This window comes from Myxocyprinus asiaticus, chromosome 42 (assembly GCF_019703515.2).
Source record: "Myxocyprinus asiaticus isolate MX2 ecotype Aquarium Trade chromosome 42, UBuf_Myxa_2, whole genome shotgun sequence".
NCBI lineage: Eukaryota > Metazoa > Chordata > Actinopteri > Cypriniformes > Catostomidae > Myxocyprinus > Myxocyprinus asiaticus.
Window position 1 is genome coordinate 33954289 of NC_059385.1, and position 26523 is coordinate 33980811.

General features: G+C 41.7%; 2 protein-coding genes across 8 annotated transcripts in view; both read left to right on the plus strand.

Moving 5' to 3' along the window:
• The window catches only part of LOC127432330 (peptidyl-glycine alpha-amidating monooxygenase B-like), a 349064-nt gene that overhangs the window by 287845 nt on the left and 34696 nt on the right, over positions 1 to 26523 (plus strand). For 6 of the 7 annotated variants that reach the window (XM_051683244.1, XM_051683251.1, XM_051683247.1 and 3 more), the window contains 6 exons: positions 4230 to 4346; positions 4624 to 4696; positions 9733 to 9943; positions 10257 to 10460; positions 11725 to 11843; positions 19507 to 19606. In XM_051683244.1, coding sequence (XP_051539204.1) covers positions 4230 to 4346; positions 4624 to 4696; positions 9733 to 9943; positions 10257 to 10460; positions 11725 to 11843; positions 19507 to 19606 — 824 coding nt within the window. The remainder of the gene's footprint in view (positions 1 to 4229; positions 4347 to 4623; positions 4697 to 9732; positions 9944 to 10256; positions 10461 to 11724; positions 11844 to 19506; positions 19607 to 26523) is intronic. The other variant, XM_051683248.1, reaches the window with a different exon arrangement.
• LOC127432650 (uncharacterized) overlaps positions 22190 to 26523 on the plus strand; it is a 69533-nt gene continuing 65199 nt past the window's right edge. Inside the window, exon 1 of the mRNA XM_051683972.1 lies at positions 22190 to 23638. Coding sequence (XP_051539932.1) covers positions 22534 to 23442 — 909 coding nt within the window. The 5' untranslated portion in view covers positions 22190 to 22533 and the 3' untranslated portion in view covers positions 23443 to 23638. The remainder of the gene's footprint in view (positions 23639 to 26523) is intronic.

Here is a 26523-nt window from a genome sequence, read left to right on the forward strand (position 1 = left end):
CTTCATTACATTTATCTATGATTGGGAAGGTTAATGTTATTAAAATGAATTGTATTCCAAAATTCAACTACCTGCTACAGTCTCTCCCTGTAGATGTACCCCTCTCTTATTTCAAGCAATTTGATAGTATAGCGAAGTCCTTCATTTGGAGTGGTAAGCGTCCCAGATTACATTTCAATAAGTTACATAGGCCGATTGACAAAGGTGGGCTAGACCTACCCAAGATTTTGTTTTATTATTATGCATTAATTCTCAGACATTTGGCTCACTGGTCGCTTCCATCTGAGAGAGCCCCTTCCTGGTTTTGTATTGAACAGGAAGTTCTGGCCCCTGTTTTGCCATTGCAAAGTCTTTCTATCAAACTAAATGGAGACGTTATGTCACACCCCGTTATCTCGCATTTGCATGCGGTAGGGACAAAAGTGTCCAGAGTGTTTAATTCGGACATGTATTTAAATGATGCCTCGAGCATATGGCTGAACCCAAAATTACGTATTAATAAGTCCCCCTTCTGCTGGTCAGAGTGGACTGTGAGGGAGGTTAATATGCTTGGTGACCTATATAAGAGTGGAGTGTTGAGATCTTTTGAAAATATGGTTCAACATTATAGGATTTCCAGATCTCAGTTCTTTAGGTATTTACAACTGTGCCACCTGCTCTGTACTATTTTTGGGGGTAGCATACACCCCCCTAAAGCGGCAGATACTCTGGAAGTGGTGGTTACTGCCTTTGGGAAAGGTCATGAGGCATCAGTGTACTACTCCCTGTTAATTCAGAGTCTGGGGGATAGAGCTTCAACTTCTCTCAAGAGATTATGGGAGAAAGATTTAAACTTGATATTGGAGGAGGGAGTGTGGGCTAGGATTCTAAAAAATGCCAAGTCTACATCTAGAGATGCAAGGGTGCGTCTGATGCAATTTAAGATTTTGCATCGATTCTATTGGACTAGATTGAATAGGCTTGGTCTTAAAGACACACCCACCTGCTGGCAATGCCAATCAGAAGACGGGGACACAACCCATGTTTTTTGGGGATGTGTTAAGATCCAATCATTTTGGTTGAGGGTCCAGAGCTTTGTGTGTGACGTTGTGGACACTCAGTTTTCGTTTTGCCCCAGACTGTGTATTTTGGGTGATGAATATCAGCGATCAGCGGTCCTGAATATAGGAGATAAATATATAAAAAGCTGGGTCCTAACTAGCTTGATGATTGGCAGACAGTTAATCTTTAGGGGATGGAAGTCAACTGATGCGCCCTCATTTCGTGAGTGGTGCACCGAGTTGGGTGAAGTGGCGGCATTTGAGGAGATGACTTCCAGACGGCTGGGTAATCTGGCAATTTATGGCAGGAAATGGGGCAGTTATCTGTCTCATTTGGAAGGCTCCTAGCGAGGGGCAGTGGAGGGAGTTTATTGGTGTCCTTTTTTTTCTATTTGTTGAATTTTGTCTTTTTTTATGTACTCATAAGTACCTGTTCCTTAGTGCCTGTTTATATGTGTGTATGGTGTTATTTTGTATTTGTGCACTGGGATGACCGTTGAGAGACCGGGGGGTGATGGGTTATAAAGGGTTATAAGTTGATTCCGTATGGATAATTCTGTTGTTAAATCTTTTCTTGTAATAACAAAAAAATAGAGATGGTGCTGTTTTTTACATTGTCCTGACTATACTTTATGATCAGTTGAATGCCACTTTGGTGAATTAAAGTACCAATTTCCTTCTGAAACAGCAAAATCTGTACATTATTCCAAACTTTTGGCCGCCAGTGTACATCAGTGATCTTCTCATCCCTTACTCCCCCACTTAGGTCTTCTCATCAACTTCTTTTGAGGGTTCCTCATTGTCGCTATAGATCTATGGGTGATACTGTATTTGAGTAGGACTTTTCAATAGGTTAAATTAGGTAAATACTTGATGCAGTTTTTAATTGTATCTATTTATTTATTATTATTATTTCTTTTTTGTATATATATAATTCTGTTATTGTATATTTATTTGATTGATTTGTAATGCATTTTGGGTCAACTTCTGTTGTTTTTAAATGTGCACTATAAATAAAGGTTGACTTGACTTGACAGTGTCATTTATTAGCCAGTCACAATTTCATCTCCACTCACTCCATCCTGATATGTTACAGTACAGCTCTTTTTAATGGAGCTGCAGTCAGTGATACAAGAGAATATAATAACCAGTCCATTCATTCTGAGAACAAAACTCATCTTATTTGGGAGTTGGGAAGAAATTCAGCACAATTAAACAGAGATGAGGTGGTCTGACACAATAGAGTTTAGCTTTATTTCTTTATTTTGATTTGATGTAATTGTGATTGTCTGTGTTTGTGGCTGGGCTAGTTTTTGGGTTTGTTTGTTGTTTAAAAGTGCTTGCATTGGGAGGTTCACAGTGTGGCCAGGGCTGATGGATGGTGTGTGTTAGCTTTAGATTACGAATGTAGCTGGTTATTATTCTACATTGCTGTCATGCTGTTATTTGCATAGTTGTTTTTTTTTTTTTTTTTTTTTTTCCAGTTTGTAAAATCTAATTATGATTACAGAAATAGTTCACTCAAAAAGGAAAATTCTATCATCATTTACTTAGCCTTATGTTGTTCCAAACCTGGATGTCTTTTTTCCTTTGAACACAGAAGGAGATGTTTAGTAAAATGTTAATGCTGCTCTTTTCCATACGACAGAAAGCTGTTGAGCTCCATTCACACATTCGCTTTCCACAAAGCTTCATTCCCTCAGATGTAGCTTACAAATCTCATTGTGCTTGTCTTCAATTAAAAAACGGTGCCTTAGATGCGCCACACCAATTTGACACCAAATGCTACTGGTTGTCACTTGTGTCACAAATTTTAATAGGTGTGAATGTTCAGTCTGTTCCTCACACAAATCTATCATATGATTTCAGAAGACTTTGTACAAAGAGTACAATTTTTATGTATTACTTTTATGGTGTTTTTTTTTTTTTCTACAGCAGTGGTCTCAAGCAGGGGCCCATAGCGAGCTCCGTGGTTTGGGACACAGTTTATAAAAAAAAAATTAAGACATGCAAAAGCTCAAGTAACATTTGTTAACAGGGCATAGAATTGCTTCTTTTTTTTTTTTTTTTTTTTAAGAACTGGACGGTCCTGTTATATTTTCACTTCTCAACATTAAGGGGTCTCTTGTCTGAGAAATGGACAAATGTTTAGTTCGTCCACCAAACAGATTAATAGGCCTACTCCAGAACGAGTCCCACTGACTCTCAGGTCACAGATGTTAATGGGAATGCTCCAGTGGGCAAACTGGACCCAATTGATGAAACACACACAACTACAAAAGATGCAAATGCTTTGGTAACAGTGCTTAATCAACAAAGTGCAGAAAATATGATGACAGTTACCTTAATTATGGCTTTGTTTTATTTTCCAATAGCAAAGATTTGCCTCAGCCGCAGTGCGTTATTGCAATCAAGTACTTTCCAATGAGTGTATGAGGCCATCAAAGTTGATCAGACATTTTAAGACAAAACAAAACAAATACAAAGACAAGCACAACTCATTGTTTGAGCAAAAAGCAATGTAACTCACTAGTGCTTCAAAAGAAATGGAACCTTGTCTGCAACACGTTTTGGATACAGCTGTAAACATCATGAACTTCGTCAATGTCAGAGCCATGAACTCCTGGATATTTATTGCCTTCTGCTAAGAGGTGGGTGCTAAAAACCACTCCTTGCTGATGCAAACTGGGGTGAGGTGACTATCAAGGGAAGGGGCACTGCTGACACATCCCTTCCGCCTGAGGGAAGAGATGCATGACTTCCTAGCAGACAAGTGACCAGATCTTGCTGGTTTTTGGATGATGACAAATGGCTTGCTCTCTCAGCTACCTTGCAGACATGATGAACAAGATAAACAGAATGATGAATGAATGACTGAATGTTACATTTCTATAGCGCTTTTTTGATACTACACTCAAAGCGCTTTACATGTGAACAGGGAACTGTCCTTAAATGTTTTTATTATATGGAAATGAGCACAATAACTCCTTTTGTGTTCCACAAAAGAAAGAAAATCATTATTGTAAATAAATGATGACAGAATAAAATTCTGGGTGAACTATTTGGGTTAAGTATTCATTCTATTCCTTTTAAAGGGGTACACGCTGTGCTCTTCTAGAATGATTGATTACTCTCTCTCTCTCTCTCTCTCTCTGTCTCTCTCTCTCTCTCACTCTCTCTCTCTCACAGCTCCTTTAACAATAATGGCATCTACCAGCAGAAGTCTCTGGGCCCCATCCAGCAGTCCACCATCTTGGTGGTGGATCCAGTTGAAGGACGAGTGCTTAAAGCTTCAGGAAGAAACATGTAAGTCCAGGAGAAACTAGAGCATTCCCATTATAATCTATGAATTCACAACACAAAACGTGAAATGCACAAAAAACTTGAACATTCACAGTGTAATCAGTGATACTTTCTGCTTGCAGTGTAAACTTATTCATTTATTTTAATAGGAGTGTTGGAGTTTTGGCATGTTGCATTGTGATACTGGCATATAGTGTTGACACAGTAATGCTGTTTGTTGTTTGTTTCTATTTTTGATTGATTGCACTCATTGTCATTAATGAAATGTTTGTTCGAACAGGTTCTATTTGCCGCACGGAATGACTACTGACAAGGACAGTAATTACTGGGTGACGGATGTAGCTCTTCATCAGGTGAAGATGCCCAAGTTAACAAAAGAAACTTCCGCAAACAATTCTTTAGTAGATCTTATTGTACAGTAGGGTTGTCACGATACCATAATCATATCTGATGATATTATACCAGCTAAAGTATCATGATATGGTACTGTTAATCCTTAACATACTGTAGTTTGTCATAGCAATGGTGGTTCTTAGAAATTAGCTTGTTGAAGTTGCTCCGGAAGTGGTGAAAATAACTGATAGATGAACTGGGAGAAGGCACTAATGGACTAACTTGTTACCCAATACATTCTTAGTATGATTAAAAAAATAAAAAAAACTTTGCTGCATTAAAACAGCCAGTTCAAACGGCAACGGCTTGAAACTTTTATTCCATTATTTCTGTAATTATTTGAATGTTGGTAACATAAAAATAAACATACTGTAACGTTGAAAAGACAAGCTTTTTTCATTATTACAACCGCTTCAGCCCCTCTCTCTCCTGGTAAACAGCAGTGCGAGTGAAGATTACACACACACCGGTTTGATCAGGGATGTGATCAAACCGATCTGATCATAAGTGCAAAGTTACTACAACCATGCATTTGTAATTGGAAAAAATGAAACGAGTGCAATGTTCGATTTTTCAGATAAACGGTAAATCTGTAAATGTTAAGATAAAGCATTTAGTTTAAATGAAGTGGCGCCAGTTCTGCAAAAGCAGTGGGATGTGTCCGATGGTGTTTAATAAGGTTGCTGGTGTTTCCTCCTTTGGCTTGAAATCTCTGTAGACATTCATGGAAGATGGGTTTTCCCGGTCTCTTCAGGCAAAACCCAAAATAATTCAAAATCTCGCTATGTGAATTGTGTTTTTTATAAAGCTTCTTACTCTCCAAAGTTTTATTTAATTCCATATTATCCATTAGGAGACACGACCGCCAAATTTACATGCTGGGTTTTAGACGTGTGTGTTTGAAGCATGGGAAAACCAAACATTAAAAAATAAACAATACCATAAACTGTAAAGGGCAAATTCTAAACAGCATTTTAAACTCTTAAAGGGCACTGCATGAAGTGGACGCTACTCGAAAAGACTACATTTTTGATGTTATTGCAGATATAGGTCTGATTCAAATAAAGGTTTTAGGGAAAATAATATTTACTATCGCACATACAATATAACAGTAATATAACAGTACTACCATATTGACCGTTTAAAAAATACTGTGGCATCACCAGTATCATGATACTGCTGTAGCACCGGTATACCGTGCAACCCTATTGTACAGATAAAGGTGAAGTGTGTGATTTTTATTTTTTTTTAAATTAAAGTACTTATTCATGTCACAGTGCATTGTGCTGTCAGGGTAGGGAAGTAACTAAATACGTGTAACAGGTTTACGTATTTAAAATACAAAATATAAGTAACTGTATTCCACTACAGTTACAATTTAAATCATTGATATTTAGAATACAGTTACATTCAAAAAGCATTTTGATTACTGAAGAGATTACTTTGCATTTTATTGTCATTTGTTTCATTTAATATTTAGTCCTTTCAGATGGAAAACATTTATACATATAAATGATGCGATCCAAAGTGCATTTGAACAGCAGTGAAACACTTTCTTATGATGTGTTACATTCATACGAGCAGACAGAGAAGTAAGTTTGAAGTAAGTTTGGAGCAGAAGAAATAGAAATAAACCTTGTGTAAATTGTCAGCTTTACACTAAGGTAAAATGCTATTTCTAGCCATTTTACATGCACGTTACCAGGCATGATCATAATTTTTTTATCAAGAAAATTCACGTTGGATCATAATTTCTATTTTTCTAGTAAGACTTTAGATATTAGGGCAAAAAACGTATTCTTGATGATAATTTTTTTTATTGTTTTCCTGTAAAAATATCTAAAAATCCTTGAAACAAGATCAGTTTGATTTATCTTGTTTTAGAAACAACACTGCATATGATATTTAGGTTTTTCAGAGAATGTATTTTTAACGTGTATTTTGTCTTACTGTACTGACAAAGATTTTATAGTCAAAACAAGTGAAAGAAGAAGTAATCCAAAGTATTTAGAATACATTACTGACCTTGAGTAATCTAACGGAATACATTACAAATTACATTTTACAGCATGTATTCTGTAATCTGTAGTGGAATACATTTCAAAAGTAACCCTCCCAACCCTGTGTGCCATCAAATTTAACCTCCTGAGACCCAAGCATGACTGCTGTGTGCATTTTCCAAAAACAAAAATAAAAAAACTAAAAAAATAGCTTTCCTAAAAATGTATGTCTACATATGTGGACAGCGGGACTAAGGTGTGAAATTTTAAATAATACCAAGCTATAGAAAGTCTGATTTTATTTATTTATTTTTTCATTAAATTGTTTGTTTCTAGGAGTGTTGGTTATTCATGTTTTTGAGACATTACAGACATTACAGCCGAGAAGCTGAATCAATCATTCTTAATCAAAGTAATGGCCAGCATCTTCTAATCACTGCCAACCATGTTCAAATAAAGTAGTAAAGCATTATATATTCTGAATCTATGTACTGATTATTACCATTGTCCCATGTCTGCCAAACATGTTGAGTGGTCCAAATATTATCTGCAGCCTGAAACTGAACTTTTGGTTGGATTTTAGGAGTGAATGCACTTAGCTGCATAGAAAGCTATAGGATGTCACTTTGCTCCCTTGCTCCCTGTTTAGTGAATGACTTAACCTCCAGTGTGCTGTCTGTCTGCACTGGTCTCAGAACAGCTCGAAATGCACCTTATTTTCATCCTAACTCCATATAAAGCCTCTGAAAGCAACATTTATCAGCTTTTGGATGAACCTATTGATTCTCAATGTGAAATGTGAAAATGCACAGTAAATATAGGAATGCATTTACTTATGTTAATGAATAGAACTGTATTGTACAGTGATAACAACATTTATATTAAAATTAAGCGAAATGACCCACAGACAGGGTTGGGAGGGTTACATTTGAAATGTATTCCACTACAGATTATAGAATACATGCTGTAAAATGTCATTTGTAACGTATTCCGTTAGATTACTCAAGATCAGTAATGTATTCTAAATACTTTGGATTACTTCTTCAGCACTGGTAGATTTTTTTCACTTGTTTTGACTATAAAAACTCTGCCAGTACAGTAAGACAAAATACACGTTAAAAATATATTCTCTGAAAAACCTAAATATCTTATACAGTGTTGTTTCTAAAACAAGATAAAACAAGATCAATTTGATATAAGGATTTTTTTTATTTATTTGTACAGGAAAACAATAAAAAAATTATCAAGAATACGATTTTTGCCCTAATATCAAAGGTCTTAGTAGAAAAAAATTAATTATGATCTAACATGAATTTCCTTGATAAAAAAATATGATTGTGCCTGGTAACGTGCATGTAAAATGGCTAGAAATAGCATTTTAGCTTAGCTTAAAGCTGACAAATTACACAAGGTTTATTTCTATTTTTGTGCTCCAAACTAGTAAGTTTGGAGCACAAAAATAGAAATAAACCTTACTGTATTTTGTCTCTCTGTCTGCTCGTATGAATGTAACACTTCATAAGAAAGTATTTCACTGCTGTTCAAATGCACTTTGGATTGCATCATTTATATGTATACATTTTTACATCTGAAAGGACTAAATATTAAATGAAACAAATGACAATAAAATGCAAAGTAATCTCTTCAGTAATCAAAATACTTTTTGAATGTAACTGTACTCTAAATACCAATGATTTAAATTGTAACTGTAGTGGAATACAGTTACTTATATTTTGTATTTTAAATACGTAATCCCGTTACATGTATTTCGTTACTCCCCAACCCTATCCACAGATGAGTTGAATGTGTTTTTTCAACTTGTGAGGGACTGATGTCCCAAAATCCACGTGTGAACATAATTTTTATGATTTATAATTTTTTAAAGTGGCATATCAAATGAAAACTAGAGATGCTACTCTTTACACCCAAACAGCTTTCAATAAAAAAATGTAGAGGTTTCTTACCAGAGGCACTTTAGTTGGCTCTGCACCCGTAGAAGCGCTTCATGGAAATCGACGTCATGTTGTTGTGTCACGTTAAATGACAGAGTGTTGTGAACAGTATTCAGTCGGTTTAAATTAATTTAAATTATGCATTGCATATAGCGAAGCCAAAATACAATGTCTACGCATGTGGACACAGGGCCGCACGAGGATAAGTAAGCCATTGGTAGACTGACTTCTTGAAGAGTTTAAACACTGTGACTCTGCGGTGCTTTCAAAATATAGTTCTATTGTTCGAGCAATCTTACATGTTCTAGTTCTAGCTCAACCAATGCCTCTAGTGTCTGTTTGTTTAACCAATGGATGGGGTGTGTTCTGGAAACTTGTTCTTTGGTGTCTCTAGTGGTGCAGAAATTACACACTTAATCTAAAGAGTTCCCACAGTCATGGAAAACCTGGAAATATCAGAGAATAAAAAACTTTAACAAAATCTTACAAGTCAGGGAAAGTGCTAGAAATTTCTTTATTAAATATACATTTTCTAGTCATTATCTGCTCTAAATAATAATCAGCTACATATTGCTCTTTGTGAGTGCTTGTGAAGAGTAAAACTTGCTTACAAGCAGGCCAACATTATGCTCTTTGAGAGTAACTTGCCTATGTGACTCACTGAATGTCAAATTTTACTAGTTTATAACTGTTTCCTATAAGACAAGTCTTCCTGAAGGGCGGAGAAAGCAGAATCATTCGTTGACCGGCATTCAAATCTCAGGATGTCTTGGATACATGTACAATAAAAAGTGTAATTGTTTACATTTATTAATTTCAAGGATTGGCAATGAAAATCTACGCTAGAATTACATTTAAAATCTCTATAAAATGATTTGTAATAATCTTTATGCAGTTATCACAATTGTCTGGAAAAGTAACGGAATAGTCAAAAAGAATTGGAACCCTGAATCTAAAAACAGGATACAGTCACTGGAAAAAATGAACCATTCATAGTATAATTTTCATAAGGTGTGACTTGATGCGCTCTTTCTCATTTTGCAGGTATTCAAGCTGAGCAGCAATGGTAAAGATCAGCAGCTTCTGGTTCTGGGAGAAGCTTTTGAACCAGGAAGTGACAAAAACCATTTCTGCCAACCAACAGATGTGGCTGTGGACCCCACCACTGGAAACATCTACATCTCAGATGGCTACTGCAATTCCAGGATCCTCAAATTCTCACCAGAGGGCAAATATATTGCACACTGGGGGGCAGGTACACACAACTAAATCTATGTCTTATTCAGACACAAGAATCTGTTGTGAATATTTTCAGATATATTACAATGATAGAAATACTATTATATTTCTGTGTTATATGATACAGTCCAATGCAATAAAATGCAATTTAGAGTTGTATCATTAAGGTAGTACATCCATTAAATAAAACATTTGGTTGATGTTGATGTTTTTGTGATCGAAAATTGCATCATCACTATGTTCAGGTTGTGTGTGTGTGTGTGTGTGTGTGTGTGTGTGTGTGTATATATATATATATATATTTACTTTTTGGTTTTTTTATGGAAAAGGCTCCTCAGACAGGAGACGCCGTGTCTCATTCCGAATCCCGCACAGCCTGACCTTCCTGCCGGATAAACAGGAGTTGTGTGTGGCCGACCGGGAGAATGGACGGATTCAGTGCTTTATGACCGAGATGGGCGAGTTTGTGAAGGAGATAAAAAAAGAGGAGTTTGGAGGAGAAGTGTTTGCCATTGCGTACACTCCTTTCCAAGGTGTGCATCAGAGAACATGATCATCTAAAAACTTATATACTGTAGGTGACAGTTGGAACTTGATAGATGCTAATACAGATCCATTTTAAAAGACCAGTTTACCCAAAAAATGAATATTCTTTCATCATTTACTGTAATTTCCACACCCATCTGACTTTTTCTTCCATGGAACATGAAAGGAGAAATTTTGAAGAATGTACGAGTTTCTTTTTTCCATACTATGTAAGCATACAGTCTTGATGCGCCATATTTCCTTTGTCAAACTTTTTGTCTGTTCCTCACACAAAGCTATTGTATGATGTCATAAGACTTGGAATACGATAAAAGGTATAGTTTCTATGTTAATCAGAGTTTTTGTCCTAACCAGACGTGACAAGTGACATGCTGTAGATCGCTTGTTTTCTATTTGCGGCGTCGCGCCGGGTAACCCCGTCCCCTGTGAACTGGCACCGGTCCAAAATCGTTCTCATAACAGTACATTTAAGCCAGCATCTCATGAGCCGGATTAAAACTACTTGATTTTGGCCAAGAATATTACACCTCTGCTGGCGGAGGTCTGTTACACACACCAGTTCAGAATGGAGAAGAGGTGACAGTTTCAAACAAATGATGCTTGGCATAGAAATGCATATATTATCTGACTACAAACTCACCAGACATATTTAGTAAGTTCTGTTCTCTGGTTTGTGTGCAGCTGTGTTGTGTTCTTTTGTTAGTATCAATGTGGCAGATCTGTATTTAGATAAACAAAATGAGTTTTCGCTTGAACACCCCATCTCGCGAGTGATACTGCTCTTGTGCAATCACGTGAATGTGCAGAGCAGAGCAACGGTCATTCAACTGTTTCAATAAATAAAACATTTGATTTTGGTTTGTTTCTCACCAAACCTTTTAGTATGCTTTCAGAACAATCATGAGTCTCATGCAATAATTTATTAGACTTGTGAATTCTACTTTTGCATTGTTTTGAAGATTGAAGAGGTATTTACCATAAACTGCCATTGAATGACATCATTAAGTCATATGGGGTTATAACAACACAGGGGTGTGTAAACAGTGATTTAATTTTTATTTTTCGGTGAGCTATCCCTTTAAATTTACTGAGCTCTCATCGCTTACAGTGTGAATTTGTGTGGCCCTTAATTTCTGTAGTAGGATTAGATGTTCAAAAGCATATGGGCCCTTTGATGACTGATACAAAACTTAAATCAATATTAATATGGACTGCACGGCTGCAGAACCTCATGCTAATGTGTTATTTCAGGTGGTCTTATCTACGCAGTGAATGGAGAGCCTCCATACAGACAGGCTGCCCCCCTCAGAGGGTTTGTGCTCAGTTATTCAACCAAGGAAGTCCTGGATACATTCAGTCCAGAAACACAGGTGCTGATCACCTTACACACATATTTACACACTCCTGCACAGAAAAACACAACACTCACTCAGAACATGATAACAGGTTACTCCTGTTATACCCAGGCCCAGACAGAGTTTTATTACATATTCTGTGCTGAATTTAGGGTAAAAACTGAAATTCTGCAGAATGGATTGAAACATGGTAAAATTTGTTAAATGACAAAATCAAGGCATAATTAATTAGACAATATATTTAATAAACAAACACTTAAGGGTGGAGGATGTGTGAAACTTTGTGAACGATATACTAAGCTTTTTTGTGGAGTTCTGCATGCACAGATTGTGTGTAAATACAGGCATAAATATAGCACATAATTGTGTATTAGCTGTTGTTTGTACAGTGTTAAATGTACTTTTAGATGACAAGATTATCCCTGGAACCCTATTGCTCATAGGTCAATTGCTGTAATGTGATGCTCAAAGTTCAAACTATTGCAGCTGACCATTTGCCACTAATAGAGGGACTGATCTTGTGCATATCTAGATACATTAAGTTGTGCAACACATTATCGAAATTATTCAGAGAAAAAAAACATCAGAACATCAATCACCCAATCCTACTGTTGCACTAACTGTCTTTTTTCTTCCTTAAAAAATATCAATAATTTTTTTTACCACTGTCTCCCACCTTCCATCCTACTTGTGCTTCTCTGAGCAAATTTGAAACATTGAAACTTCTCATGTTATTGCCTCCTTAGGATGAATCCCTTTTGCTATATTCCTAATTTGTGAGTCACTTTGGATAAAAATGTCTGCTAAATGAATAAATGTAATTGTAAAATGTAAATATTTGTCATTGATGCAGGCCTCAGAGCTCTATCAGCAACATGCGGGAAAACACGCAACTCCCTATTCTTACACCATATAAAATTTGTTTGTGCACAATGCTTGTGAATTTGTGGACAAAAGCACAACTCAAACAATTAGATTAAACTAAACACTGCTGATATATAACTGTGAAATGCTATGTCTACATCAAAACCCAGTTACCTTAAACAATTATTGATTCTAGAGGACTGGACAAAAATTCTTTAAACATGGATAACAAATAGTCTAAAAATTGTCTTCTAAATATAATTTATACACACCATATTTTTCTGCCTTCTTTGACAAAACATACATATCATTTTAAATGTGTCTAATGACCCTGTAAGTGCCCTTTTATTTCACTAAGTAACAGGCAAGTAGAAAGTAAAACACAAAAACTCATAAGTCTCATATTTTGATTCATGAAGTAAATTCTTAAATGCATTTTAGTAACATTATGTCAAAATGGTATAGATTATCCTTATAAAATGCAAACATCAAATAAACAAGAGTTAGGTCAGAGCAAGTAATCCAGAAGTAATCAAATTGGATTATCCAAAAAATATAATCCAAGAGATTACGTTACTGACTGCAGTTTTAAATCATGTCATTTGTAATCAGTACCAGATTATAATTCATAAGTAATCTACCCTGCTCTGGCATTAATTCACAGGCTTAAGTGAGCATGAGCCTAAGGCTCGAGTTAGGCCTGAACTGACATTTCTCTAATAGAGAATGATTATGTGGCTGTATAGTGATAGTCAATGATAACATTTGAAATCCTGAAATGTCTTGGTTACTGTCGTAACCTCCGTTCCCTGATGGAGAGAATGAGACGTTGTGTCGATGTAGTGACACTAGGGGTTGCTCTTGGGAGCCCCAAACACCTCTGATCTTTGAGAAAAGGCCAATGAGAATTGGTGAGTGGAATTTGCATGCCACTCCCCTGGACAAACGGGTATAAAAGGAGCTGGCTCGCAACCACTCATACAGGTTTTGTGCTGAGGAGCTGAGACAGGGTCCCGGACATTTCAGCGGGTAGTACAGCTTTGTGGCAAGAGGGACACAACGTCTCGTTCCCTCCATCAGGGAACGGAGGTTACGACTGTAACCAAGACGTTCCCTATCTGTCACTCACTTGACGTTATGTCGATGTAGTGACACTAGGGGTCCCTATACAAAACGCCACAACTAGCTGAACTGTGTTACGTGGGCTGCCAATGCAGATGCAAGCAAGCTGCTTCGTGCGTAATAGCAGGCGCACCAGTCTGCACGTAGCCTCCTCCAATGCCCCAAAAGACGTTATGTAGTTCCCCACATCCCTGGGGGGAAGAGACGTAACTAGTATGGGAGCAAGCCGCACCAGCCGCAGCCTTTTCTCTCTATGTTTTTTCTCCCCACAGAGTATTTAGATTTGGCTGGGGCCATCTAACGCTATTATTCGCGCCAGGGAAGGAGTTCTTTTCCCTTCCTATTCTTTTAGGGGGAAAAGACACCGCGGAGACCACATCCTGCCCGAAGGGGAGGTTAACATGTGGCAAGTACGACATGTGGGCTCACCAGCCACACATGGAAGAGGCACGGTGGTAGGTCCTGCCCGAAGGGGAGGAGCTCTAGAAACACAGCGACTGGAGGCAGAGAGGGCTCTGCCCAAGGGAGACGCAGGTCGACCGATAGTGAGACCGTACCGTGGAAAATACATCACAGGGGGCTACCGGAGGTAACCGGTGCCTGTGGAGCACCTACCCCAGTACAGGGCACGCTAGCACACGTACTGGGTCTGGCTAGGAATTCCTCCACCGAATTCGCCAGCCACAGGGCTAGGGAGGAAGGACGTCCAGGGTTCACGGACTCGTGAACTCGCATGGGAGAAAAGAGCGCATGTCTTCACCTCACGGAGGGGAAAGGTGCTGTACGCAACGATACACCCGGCTAGCTGTCCCGCACACTTACCTGTTCATACCTGACAATACACGGGACAAAACCGGCTCAACCCGGAGATTATAAAATCTCGCGAAGGTATTGGGTGTTGCCCAACCTGCTGCCCTGCAGAGTCTGCTAGAGAGGTGCCATTGGCCAGTGCCCATGAGGATGCCACACTCCTCGTAGAGTGTGCTTGTATTCCCAAAGGGGCGGGCACAGCCTGGTCCTGGAATGCCAGCACAATGGCATCCACGATCCAGTGGGCAAGCCTCTGTTTGGAGACAGCATTCCCTTTCCGCTGTCCGCCAAAGCAGACAAAGAGCTGCTCAGAGCATCTGCTTGCGATCAAATAGGTGCGCAAAGCACGCACTCGCTGGTGAGGCGCGCTATCATCGAGACTGAGTCTAACTCCATGCCGAGAAAAGAGATGCTCTGAACCGGGGAGAGCATGCTCTTCTCCCAGTTGACCCGAAGCTTCCAGTTGACTAGAAGTGAGCTAGAATCAGCCAGTCGTCGAGGTAGTTGAGGATGCAAATTCCCACTTCCCTTAGCAGGGCAAGGGCTGCCTCCACGACTTTCATGAAGACGCGAAGTGACAGAGACAAGCCGAAGGGGAGGACCTTGTACTGATACGCCCGGCCCTCGAAAGCAAACCGTAGGAAGGGTCTGTGTCGAGGTATAACCGAGATGTGGAAGTACGCGTCCTTCAGGTCTATCGCCGCGAACCAATCTTGATGCCGGACGCACGCTAAAATGTGTTTCTGCATCAGCATCTTGAACGGGAGTCTGTGCAAGGCCCGGTTCAGCACTCGCAGGTCCAAGATTGGCCGCAACCCACCGCCTTTCTTTGGCACAATGAAGTAGGAGCTGTGAAACCCTTTCCTCATCTCGGCTGGAGGGACAGGCTCTATTGCGTCCAGGGCGGTGGCGTTCTCGTCCTTTACCGAGGTGAAGCGGACGCCGCTGAACCGGGGCGGGTGCCTGGCGAACTGAATCGCGTAGCCGAATCGGATGGTCCTGGCCAACCACCGCGACGGGTTGGAGAGCGCTAGCCATGCGTCCAAACTCCGGGTGAGGGGCACTAATGGGACAATCGTTTCTGACGTACCTGGAGGTGGATCCTCGCAGCAGGGGGGAGCAGGAGATGCCACGTCGAGGAGCCTCGCTTCGCCAAGGTCGTGGCCACGTTGAGGGGAACCTCAAAGCACTTACCTTGTTCCGTGCACCCGGCATAGAGCGGGTCAGCAACAGAGGAGGGGGGCCTTTTTGGCCATCCTCATAACTCGTCACAACCGGCTGGCCGGGGGGTGAATGTTGTGTGGCCGGGCGCGCGAAGGCGGGGGTTCCCTGGCCGCAAATGCTCGGTGTCTGGTCGCCGTGATAACGGCGGCCGTGAACACTGGCTGTGTGACCCAAGGAGAGAGGAAACCGCTCTTTTTTTGGACAATGTGGGTACCGCAGCCCGTCCGGGGTGCAGCGAACACAAAACAAAAGGGAACAAAAGATTCTCCTCCAGGCTCTCCACCGGGGGACGGAGTGGTCTGGACACCAGCTCCAGGGTTCCGCCGGACATCTTCCTCCTCGGGTCGTCCATCTCAGGGGCACTTAGGAGCCTTCTTCTGGGTCTTAGCGCCGGACCGTGAGGCGGGGGGCGTCAACTTCCTGCGGGGGGCTCTATGCCGGGGCCGAGAACTAGGCAGAGCCGCCTGGGCTTTTGCCACCGCAGGGGGATGCCCTCAGTGAGCAGACGGGGTACAGGATCTTGAGCCATGCACAAGATGTGCTGTAGTCTGCTTCTTCACTGCTGAGAACTGCTGGTCAAAGTCCTCGATGGTGTCGCAGAATAGGCCGTTCTGGGAGATGGGCAAGTTCAGGAAACGAACCTTGTTGGCGTCCCTCATCTCGACCAGATTCAGCCATAGGTGGCGCTCCTGGACCACCAAGGTGGACCGAGTGCTCGCGCCATGACCTTTGTCTCCCGGAGGGTGAGGTCAGTCGCCGAGCGCAGCTCCTGCAACACATCGGGATCAGGACTACCCTAGTGCAGCTCTTTCAGTGCCTTGGTCTGGTGTACTTGCAGGAGAGCCATGGCATGCAGGGCGGAGGCGGCCTGTACAGCAGCACTGTAGGCTTTGGCCGCCAGAGACGATGTAGTCCTACAGGCCCTGGAGGGGAGTGCCGGACGATTCCGCCAGGTGGCAGCGTTTTGCGGGCACAGGTGCACCACAACCACCTTGTCCACCTGAGGAATCTCCGTATATCCCTCGGCCACCCCACCATCGAGGGTAGTGAGAGCGGAGGAACTGGGAAGTCGGGTTCGGACCTCGTCAGTTCGTCATGCACCTCCGGGAAGAAAGGGGGGGGGCGTGGCCGTGAGCGCTGCCCTGAACCCAGGAACCAATCGTCAAGCTGTGAGGTCTCAGGGAGGGGTGGAGGGTTCCACTCCAGCCTGACACTCACAGCAGCCCGGGCAATCATGGCGGTCAGTTCCGCGTCAGCCTCAGACTGGGCAGGCACACCCAAAGGTGGCAGCCCAGTCGAGTCCTCGGCATCCGACCTTACCAACGCGCTCTCCGATGCTGCTATCGAAACCTCATCCATCTCGTGAGCTCTGAAAGAGACATTAGGCTGGCACTGAGGCGAGCTGCCTGTCTCATCCCAGAACTGAACCGGTGCAAACGAGCATGCTGGGGAATGGGTGGTCCGGGGGGATTACCCAGCGGATCCGTACCCATTGGAGCCCCCAAATCGCCTCCAGCGTCAACCTAGCCGGCCTCATACCCGTAGGTAGAAGGCCCGGCATGGGTGGCGGCTGGAGTGGCTTTCCCCCGGAAGAAGGTAAGCCGCGACTGCAATGTTGCCATGGTCATGTTCTCGCAATGAGATTATGGCTCAGGCACGTGAGGCAGCGATCGTGGCCGTCGGAGGTGGAGAGTTATCGACCGCACCCAGGAGTTACACAAAGACGGAAAGGCATCTTTAAAAAGACGCTGTCCGTCAATGCGTACTCTTTTAGAGGAAAATATACTCGTATTTCTCAGAATATATACTTTTTAGAGGCTGTCGAAGCGCCCAGGGACGTACTCTGCACTGATCGCACAGAGGGAGAGAAAGCCGCTGAAATGCGCCGTATATCCAAGAGCATATGCTTCTTAAAGAGGTGAATGGACCGGCAGTGAAGTTCAGCTGTGTGAGAATCAACCGCTTGGCTCTGAAGAAAAAATCTGAATGAGTGGTTGCGAGCCAGCTCCTTTTATACCCATATCTCCGGGGGAGTGGCATGCAAATTCCACTCGCCAATTCTCATTAGCCTTTTCTCAAAGATCAGAGGTGTTTGGGGCTCCCAAGAGCGACCCCTAGTGTCACTACATCGACACAACATCGAGTGAGTGACAGACAGGGAACAGATCACTTACGATAGTTTCTTTTTATGGCCAAAAGATCCTTCATTTTTGGTAGTTTGACTGAGGGATGAATTCACGCAACTTTGTGGTGAAAAAATGCTTTTATGTTAGCTTGCTGAACAGAGCAAGAGTAAAGCATGAGAGTTATATTTGTGTCTAAATGAATATATAAACCAACCAATCTTATCTAACAGTTTGTTGTTTAATGCTCTTATCTTGTCTCTTGTCTCTAATCTAGTAATCATCAGACATGTATCTTGTATGTGAATGGAAGGGGTGGAAATGTTAAAATATTTTGTTCATATTCATGTGAAATCTCTGATCAAGTCAAGTTAAATTTATTTGTATAGCACTTTTCACAACACACATCGTTTCAAAGCAGCTTTACAGAAAATTATGCTGTGATGTTTTAAAGTCCTCATTGTGTGGTTCAAATGATTAATGAGATTGAAAAAGCATGCCTTTAAACTTATTGTCTTTAGGCCTCCAGTAAGCAAGCCAAAAGTGACTGTGGCAAGGAACACAAAACAAAACTCAAAGCTCCATTAGATGTTTGACTGATGGGTTTGACCATTTTGACTGATAAACCATGAAATATTTTTCATGATATATCATAAAACAATAGCACATACTGGCATCCTCTTGCCTTTTTATTCACGTCAGACAGCACTGTGACATCATCGCGTCTGATTTAATGCCCATCTTCTCAGAAGGGCCTGGGTAGCTCAGCAAGTAAAGACGCTGACTACCACACCTGGAGTCGCAATTTCGAATCCAGGACGTGCTGAGTGACTCCAGTCAGGCTTCCTAAGCAACCAATTGGCCTGGTTGCTAGGGTGGGTAGAGTCATATTGGGTTAACCTCCTCGTGGTCACTATAATGTAATTCTCGCTCTCGGTGGGGCGCGTGGTGAGTTGTGCCTGGACGCCGCAGAGAATAGCGTGAAGCCACCACACGCGCTACGTCTCCGCGGGAACGCGCTCAACAAGCCACGTGATAAGAAGCGCAGATTGACAGTCTCAGATGCGGAGGCAACTGAGATTCGTCCTTCGCCACCCGGATTGAGGCGAGTCACTATGCCACCACGAGGACCTAGAGCGCATTGGGAATTGGGAAAAGGGGAGAAAATCTAAAAATAAAAAAAATTCCATCTTCTCTGGTGATTTGATAAAGAGTGCTAATGCTGAAATAGGACCCATCTCTCACATCTGTCTTTCAGGGTTATTTTCATCCCTGTAAGCAAAAAGCTAGAGTTATAGTTGTTTTTTTTTTTTTATCTGGTCTTTATGTCTTACACTTATTAATTTAGCAGATGCTTTATCCAAAGCGGCAAAATACAAATAAAGGAGCAATCAATATAAGTAATATTCCATATTGCTGCATTACAAAGTACTGCAATGACATCTTGTTTTAGATCTGTTTAATAGTGCCCATTCTTTTAGATGTTCATGTTGGGATCTGTTGTCTCACATCTTTTTTCTCTGTTTTTCCTTCAGGAATTTAAAATGCCACATGACATAGTCGTTACATCAGATGGGAGTGTCTTTGTTGGAGATGCAGCCTCAGATTCTGTAATGAAGTTTGTTCAGTCTGAGAGTAAGTTATGATTTGTTTGACTAAAAATATATTGAAATCTATTTTGATCAGTACAACTGCACAGACATCGCAGGGTTTTTCCTGGGTCAGAAATGACATTCGGCAGTGGCTGACATCCACATGCGTGAAGTTTTGTTTTACATAATTGCAATGAATATTTTAGTCAAGTAATTTTTATATTTGTATAGCGCTTTTCACAACACACATTGCTTCAAAGCAACTTTACAGAAAATTATGCTGTTCCAGAAAATTATGTTGTGATGTCTTAAAGTCCTCATTGTGCAGTTTAAATGAATAACACAATTGAAAATCATGTTTCAATCTGCCAGCATCCCCGGTGGGAGTGGGACATTGGGCAGGATTGAAGCTGGATCTGGCAGCCTCTGGGTAACCTTGGGATATGTATCCCGAGGTTGAGAGTGGGAAACAAATAGAATAATAATATACAGTGCATCCGGAAAGTATTCACAGCGCTTCACTTTTTCCACATTTTGTTATGTTACAGCCTTATTCCAAAATGGATTAAATTCATTATTTTCCTCACAATTCTACAAACAATACCCCATAATGACAACGTGAAAGAAGTTTGTTTGAAATCTTAAAAATAAAAAAACGAAAAAAATCACATGTACATAAGTATTCACAGCCTTTGCTCAATACTTTGTTGAAGCTCCTTTGGCACCAATTACAGCCTCAAGTCTTTTTGAGTATGATGCTACAAGCTTGGCACACCTATTTTTGGGCAGTTTCTCCCATTCTTCTTTGCAGGACCTCTCAAGCTCCATCAGGTTGGATGGGGAGCATCGGTGCACAGCCATTTTCAGATCTCTCCAGAGATGTTCAATTGGGTTCAAGTCTGGGCTCTGGCTGAGCCACTGAAGGACATTCACAGAGTTGTCCCATAGCCACTCCTTTGTTATCCTGGCTGTGTGCTTAGGGTTGTTGTCCTGTTGGAAGATGAACCTTCGCCCCAGTCTTAGGTCCAGAGCGCTCTGGAGCAGGTTTTCATCAAGGATGTCTCTGTACATTGCTGCATTCATCTTTCCCTCGATCCTGACTAGTCTCCCAGTTCCTGCCGCTGAAAAACATCCCCACAGCATGATGCTGCCACCACCATGCTTCACTGTAGGGATGGTATTGGCCAGGTGATGAGCGGTGCCTAGTTTCCTCCAGACATGACGCTTGCCATTCAGGCCAAAGAGTTCAATCTTTGTTTCATCAGACCAGAGAATTTTGTTTCTCATGGTCTGAGAGTCCTTCAGGTACCTTTTGGCAAACTCCAGGCGGGCTGTCATGTGCCTTTTACTGAGGAGTGGCTTCCATCTGGCCACTCTACCATACAGGCCTGATTGGTGGAGTGCTGCAGAGATGGTTGTTCTTCTGGAAGGTTCTCCACTCTCCGCAGAGAAATGCTGGAGCTCTGTCAGAGTGACCATCGGGTTCTTGGTCACCTCCCTGACTAAGGCCCTTCTCCCCCGATCGCTCAGTTTGGCCGGGCGGCCAGCTCTAGGAAGAGTCCTGGTGGTTCCAAACTTCTTCCATTTACGGATGATGGAGGCCACTGTGCTCATTGGGACACTCAATGCTGCAGAAATTTTTCTGTATCCTTCCCCAGATCTGTGCCTCGATACAATCCTGTCTCGGAGGTCTACAGACAATTCCTTGGACTTCATGGCTTGGTTTGTGCTCTGACATGCACTGTTAACTGTGGGACCTTATATAGACAGGTGTGTGCCTTTCCAAATCATGTCCAATCAACTGAATTTACCACAGGTGGACTCCAATCAAGTTGTAGAAACATCTCAAGGATGATCAGTGGAAACAGGATGCACCTGAGCTCAATTTTGAGTGTCATGGCAAAGGCTGTGAATACTTATGTACATGTGATTTTTTCTTTTTTTTTTTCGTTTTTTAAACAAACTTCTTTCACGTTGTCATTATGGGGTATTGTTTGTCGAATTTTGAGGAAAATAATTAATTTAATCCATTTTGGAATAAGGCTGTAACATAACAAAATGTGGAAAAAGTGAAGCGCTGTGAATACTTTCCAGATGCACTGTAATTTTTCTTTATTTGGGAAAAAAAAAAAAAAACTTAGTTTTAAATCATTCTTACCACTATGCGAAATTTCACATTAGCCTGTCCACATTTCAGTCTGAAATTTTATTCACCAATATTATTATAAACTTTCCTCAAGAAACTCGAGATCTTCCCAAAGCAATACAACATAGAGAATAATACAATACAAGTAAAAAAAAATTATAAAAAATGCAATGAAAATAAACACTTCTTGCAGAAAATAAATATATAAATAATATATAAACTCTTCTTGCAGAAAAAAAATCATAATATTCTTTTGCGTGCTTGGATGCCGTTTGCCTTATTGTCTACAATAGACAAACACTTTTGGACATTGGTTCTTTAATAGCACACCGAAAACCGGACTTTAAATTTCCTCAATGCCGACCCGCTGTTTTCAAACACGACAGCGGAGCCTTTTGTCTGGGATGCCCAGCCGCGGAAATGTAGCCAGAAAAGGTCGGCGTTCTCGTCAGACTAAGACGTCGTGCAAATAGACCCCCGCTACCCAGTTTCTGGACAACAAGCTCTGCGAGCTGAGAGTGTGGATCTCTTTCCAACAAGAGACAAGGGACTGCTGCATTATCTGCCTTACAGAAACTCGGATGTCTACGCAGATTCCAGACTCAGCCATCAAACCAGTGGGGTTCTCAGTGCACCGAGCGGACAGAGTGAAAGAGAGGTGGTGTATGTTTTATCATCAACAAATCCGGTCCGCTCCGCCTCTGATGACGACATCGAGGTCTACGCTGATACCATAACGTGTTTCATCAGGAAGTGCATAGATGATGTAGTGCCGACCAAAACAATACGGATCTACCCTAACCAGAACCCATAGATTAATAGCGATGTTCGTGTGGCACTTAATGCGCGGACCTCCACTTTTAATTCCAGGAACGTGGAGGAGCATAAACAAGCCAGTTATGCCCTCTGCAAAACTATCAGAGCAGCCAAACGCCAGTACAGGGACAAGATTGAAGGACAGTTCAACACTGACTCTAGAAGCATGTGGCAGGGATTTAATATCATCATGGACTTCAAAGGGAATTTCCACCGTGAACAACGCTGCCTCTCTCCTGGATGAGCTTAATACTTTTTATGCTAATTTCGAGGGAAATAACACTGCCCTCGCGGAGAGAGCTCTCGCGGCCAAAGCTACAGAGGTTAGTTCACTCTCTGTCTCTGTAGCAGACGTAACCCGATCCTTTCGACGGGTGAATATCCGTAAAGCCGCGGGTCCAGACAGCATTCCAGGCCGCATCATCAGAGCGTGTGCAAAGCCCGTCATCAGAGTGTGTGCAAACCAACAGGCTGGTGTTTTTACAGACATCTTCAACCTTTCCCTCTCCTTGTCTGTGGTCCCCACATACTTCAAAACGTCCACCATTGACCCTGTACCAAAGCAACTCAAAATCTCTTGCTTAAATGACTGTCACCCTGTTGCTCTGACACCCATCATCAGCAAATGCTTTGAGAGGCTAATCAGAGATTACATCTGCTCTGTGCTGCCTGCCTCACTGGACTCACTGCAGTTTGCTTACTGCAACAACTGCTCCACTGATGATGCCATTGCATCTACACTACACACTGCTCTCTCCCACCTGGAAAAAAGGAACACATATGTGAGAATGCTGTTTGTAGACTACAGCTCAGCATTCAACACCATAGTGCCCTCCAAGCTTGATGTGAAACTCCAGGATCTGGGCTTAAACAGCTCGCTGTGCAGCTGGATTCTAGACTTAGACATTCTAGATTAGAATGGGCAGCAACATCTCCTCATCACTGACCCTCAACACTGGAGCCCCACAGGGCTGTGTTCTCAGCCCACTCCTGTATTCCCTGTACACACATGACTGTGTGGCAACACATAGCTCCAATGCCATCAAGTTTGCTGATGATACGACGGTGGTAGGTCTGATCACTGACAATGATGAAACAGTCTACAGAGAGGAGGTGCACAACCTCTCCCTCAACGTCAGTAAGACCAAGGAGCTTGTGGTGGACTTCAGGAGAAAAGACAGAGAACACAGCCCCATCACCATCAATGGAGCACCGGTGGAGAGAGTCAGCAGCTTCAAGTTCTTTGGCGTCCACATCACTGAGGAACTCACATGGTCCATCCACACTGAGGCCATTGTGAAGAAGGCTCACCAGCGCCTCTTCTTCCTGAGATGGCTGAGGAAGTTTGGAATTAACCACCACATCCTCACATGATTCTACACCAGCACTGTAGAGAGCATCCTGACTGGCTGCATCACTGCCTGGTATGGAAACAGCACCACCCTCAACCGCCAAGCCCTGCAAAGGGTGGTGCGAACTGCCAGACACATCATTGGAGGTGAGCTTCCCTCCCTCCAGGACATCTGTACCAGGTGGTGTGTGAAAAAAGCTCGGAGGATCATAAGAGACTCCAGCCACCCGAGCCATGGGCTGCTCTCACTGCTACCATCAGGCAGGCGGTATTGCAGTCTCAGGACCCGCACCAGCTGACTTCATGACAGCTTTTTCCCCCAAGCAATTAGACTTTTGAACTCTTGATCGCTCACGATACATATATCAGCACTGCACTTTATTAGCCTCAGATTGGACTCACATTTTATACTTCTCTTAATAACACACTGGCAACAGACTGTTAACCAACAGCTGAATGTCAGCACATCACTTCATATTTATTTCCACTGATTTCCACTGGGGGGGGGGGGGGTACAGTGTATTTTTATTGCATACAGTCTTCTTATTTTATTTTGTGTATACTGTATATTGTATATTATTAGGTGTATATTGTGTTGTGTAACAAGATGTGTAAACTGTTATGTGTAAATCAGATGTTTATTGTAATTTTCATACTGCTATGTTGCTTGGAACTGCACCCAAGACTTTCACCCACTGCTGCACTTGTGTATATGGTTGAGTGACAATAAAGGGATTTGATTTTGAGGTAAAACAAATTGCTTGTATTATGAGTGATTATCGCAGTGCGACACAGTTTGCATATTTGGCCTATATTTTTCTGCTCTGTGTCAGCTTTTGTGAACCTACACCATGTGAAGTTATTAAAACGCCTGTTTTAATAACAAGCTCCTCTTCATTTTTATGACTTGTTTGGGTGTTGTCCCGTTCTGTGAAAATGTTTTCTCAGGGTTTTTCCTGGGTCAAAACGTATTGAGTAGCGCGAGTGCTCTAGTCTACGCTCTCCTGTAAATATCAGGAATCCCTGTGGACTCGTGCACACTTGTGTGGTCCAGAGAAAGTGCACACAACGCTCACATGAAACACAAATGCGCGTGTCAGATGAGAAGTATTTTAAGCGCTTGTGAAATGCCGAAAAGGAGATAATTATAATTGAATTTGCTTGGGCGGCCGCCGACATTTTTTAAACCCTGTCCATTTTTCTTAAATTCTCTCAGTCTCACATGAAGCCTTGCCCACTGATAGAGAAGCCCATGCTGCTACATATCACAATTGAAACTATATAGCAAAATCTCTATCGATTAACACTTTATATCATCGCCACGATATATATATCGTCATATCGTCCAGTCCTATCTGTACTCTTCCACTTGCGTTCCATTTTCCGAGCTGCTCGATTAAGACCAAGAATTTGATCATCGTACCATGGTTCGGGGTTTTCTCTTTAACTTTCTTTAATTGAAGGGGGGCGACACTATTTAGCAGGGCTGGACTGGGACAAAAAAATCAGCCCTGGAACTATTCAGCCCCTCCGGCCCACACCAGATGTGAATTTACGGAAATTAACAACAATAAAATCTGTAGACAGTAATCTATGTAAGGCTTTGACAGTAGGACTTCTTAAGTGACATTTCTCTTTCATCAGGATCTTAATTATTGAATTAACTTTTCCATTAAAGTTCATTAAAACTGAACATATTTACAGAGGAAAAACTAATTGCTTCATCCTTCATTCATGGGGGTCCAGGCTTTAAAGCTCATGTTAAATTCTCCTTTGTACTTGACCTTATGATAATTTACCACAGTTCTTGCATAGTATCCAGAGTTTAACTGTGGTATTCGTAAGAACATGATCAAAGGTAAAACCATGCTCCTTATTACCACATGTAATTATGGTTTCTAAAAAACAAACTATGGAAATTTAAATTATGAAAAACATGATCCATGTAGAGACTATAACAAATGCCATAAAAATTACATATTCACCTAATGTACAATATTTAGTATAATTATAATTAAAGTGACATATTTCAAATATTTCTGCAAAAACACCATAGTTTCTACAGTTATTGTTAATAACTGCAATGCAATAAGAATGATGATGTGTGGATTGAAAAGAATGTAATTACCATTGTAAATAACACTGTTTACCTCATTGCTGTTTAATGTCAGGGCAGTTTAATCTGGTTTCAACAAGCTTTACACGAGCCTTTAAGGTTTTCATATCTCGCGCTGTGTAAACAAACGGGACTGCATGTTGCGAGTGCAGAGCAGTTTCATCAGCACTGTGCGCGAGAGCCGGTCCTGCTCGGCTCTGGCGCTGCCTGCGGCCAGTGGATGCCTTAGGCGGGAGGGCCGATCCAGTTCGATTTTCGCGCTGCGGCCAGTGGATGAGTTGCGTGGGAGGGCCGGTCCCGCTCTGCTCTCACGCTGCGTGGTTTAATCGGGTAGCGGTGTTTCATCATACTTGTGGAGTATTTGGTGTTTTCCATGCACAGCAGTAAATGGCAGTGCTTAATAAATAAGAGTGGGGCAACTGACCGGCCCAATGCTCGGCCGGCCCACCAGGAAAATGCCTGGTGCGCTAGATGGCCAGTCCATCACTGCTATCTAGAGTGCTAGAGAAGACTGTATCCATATTTTCTTTT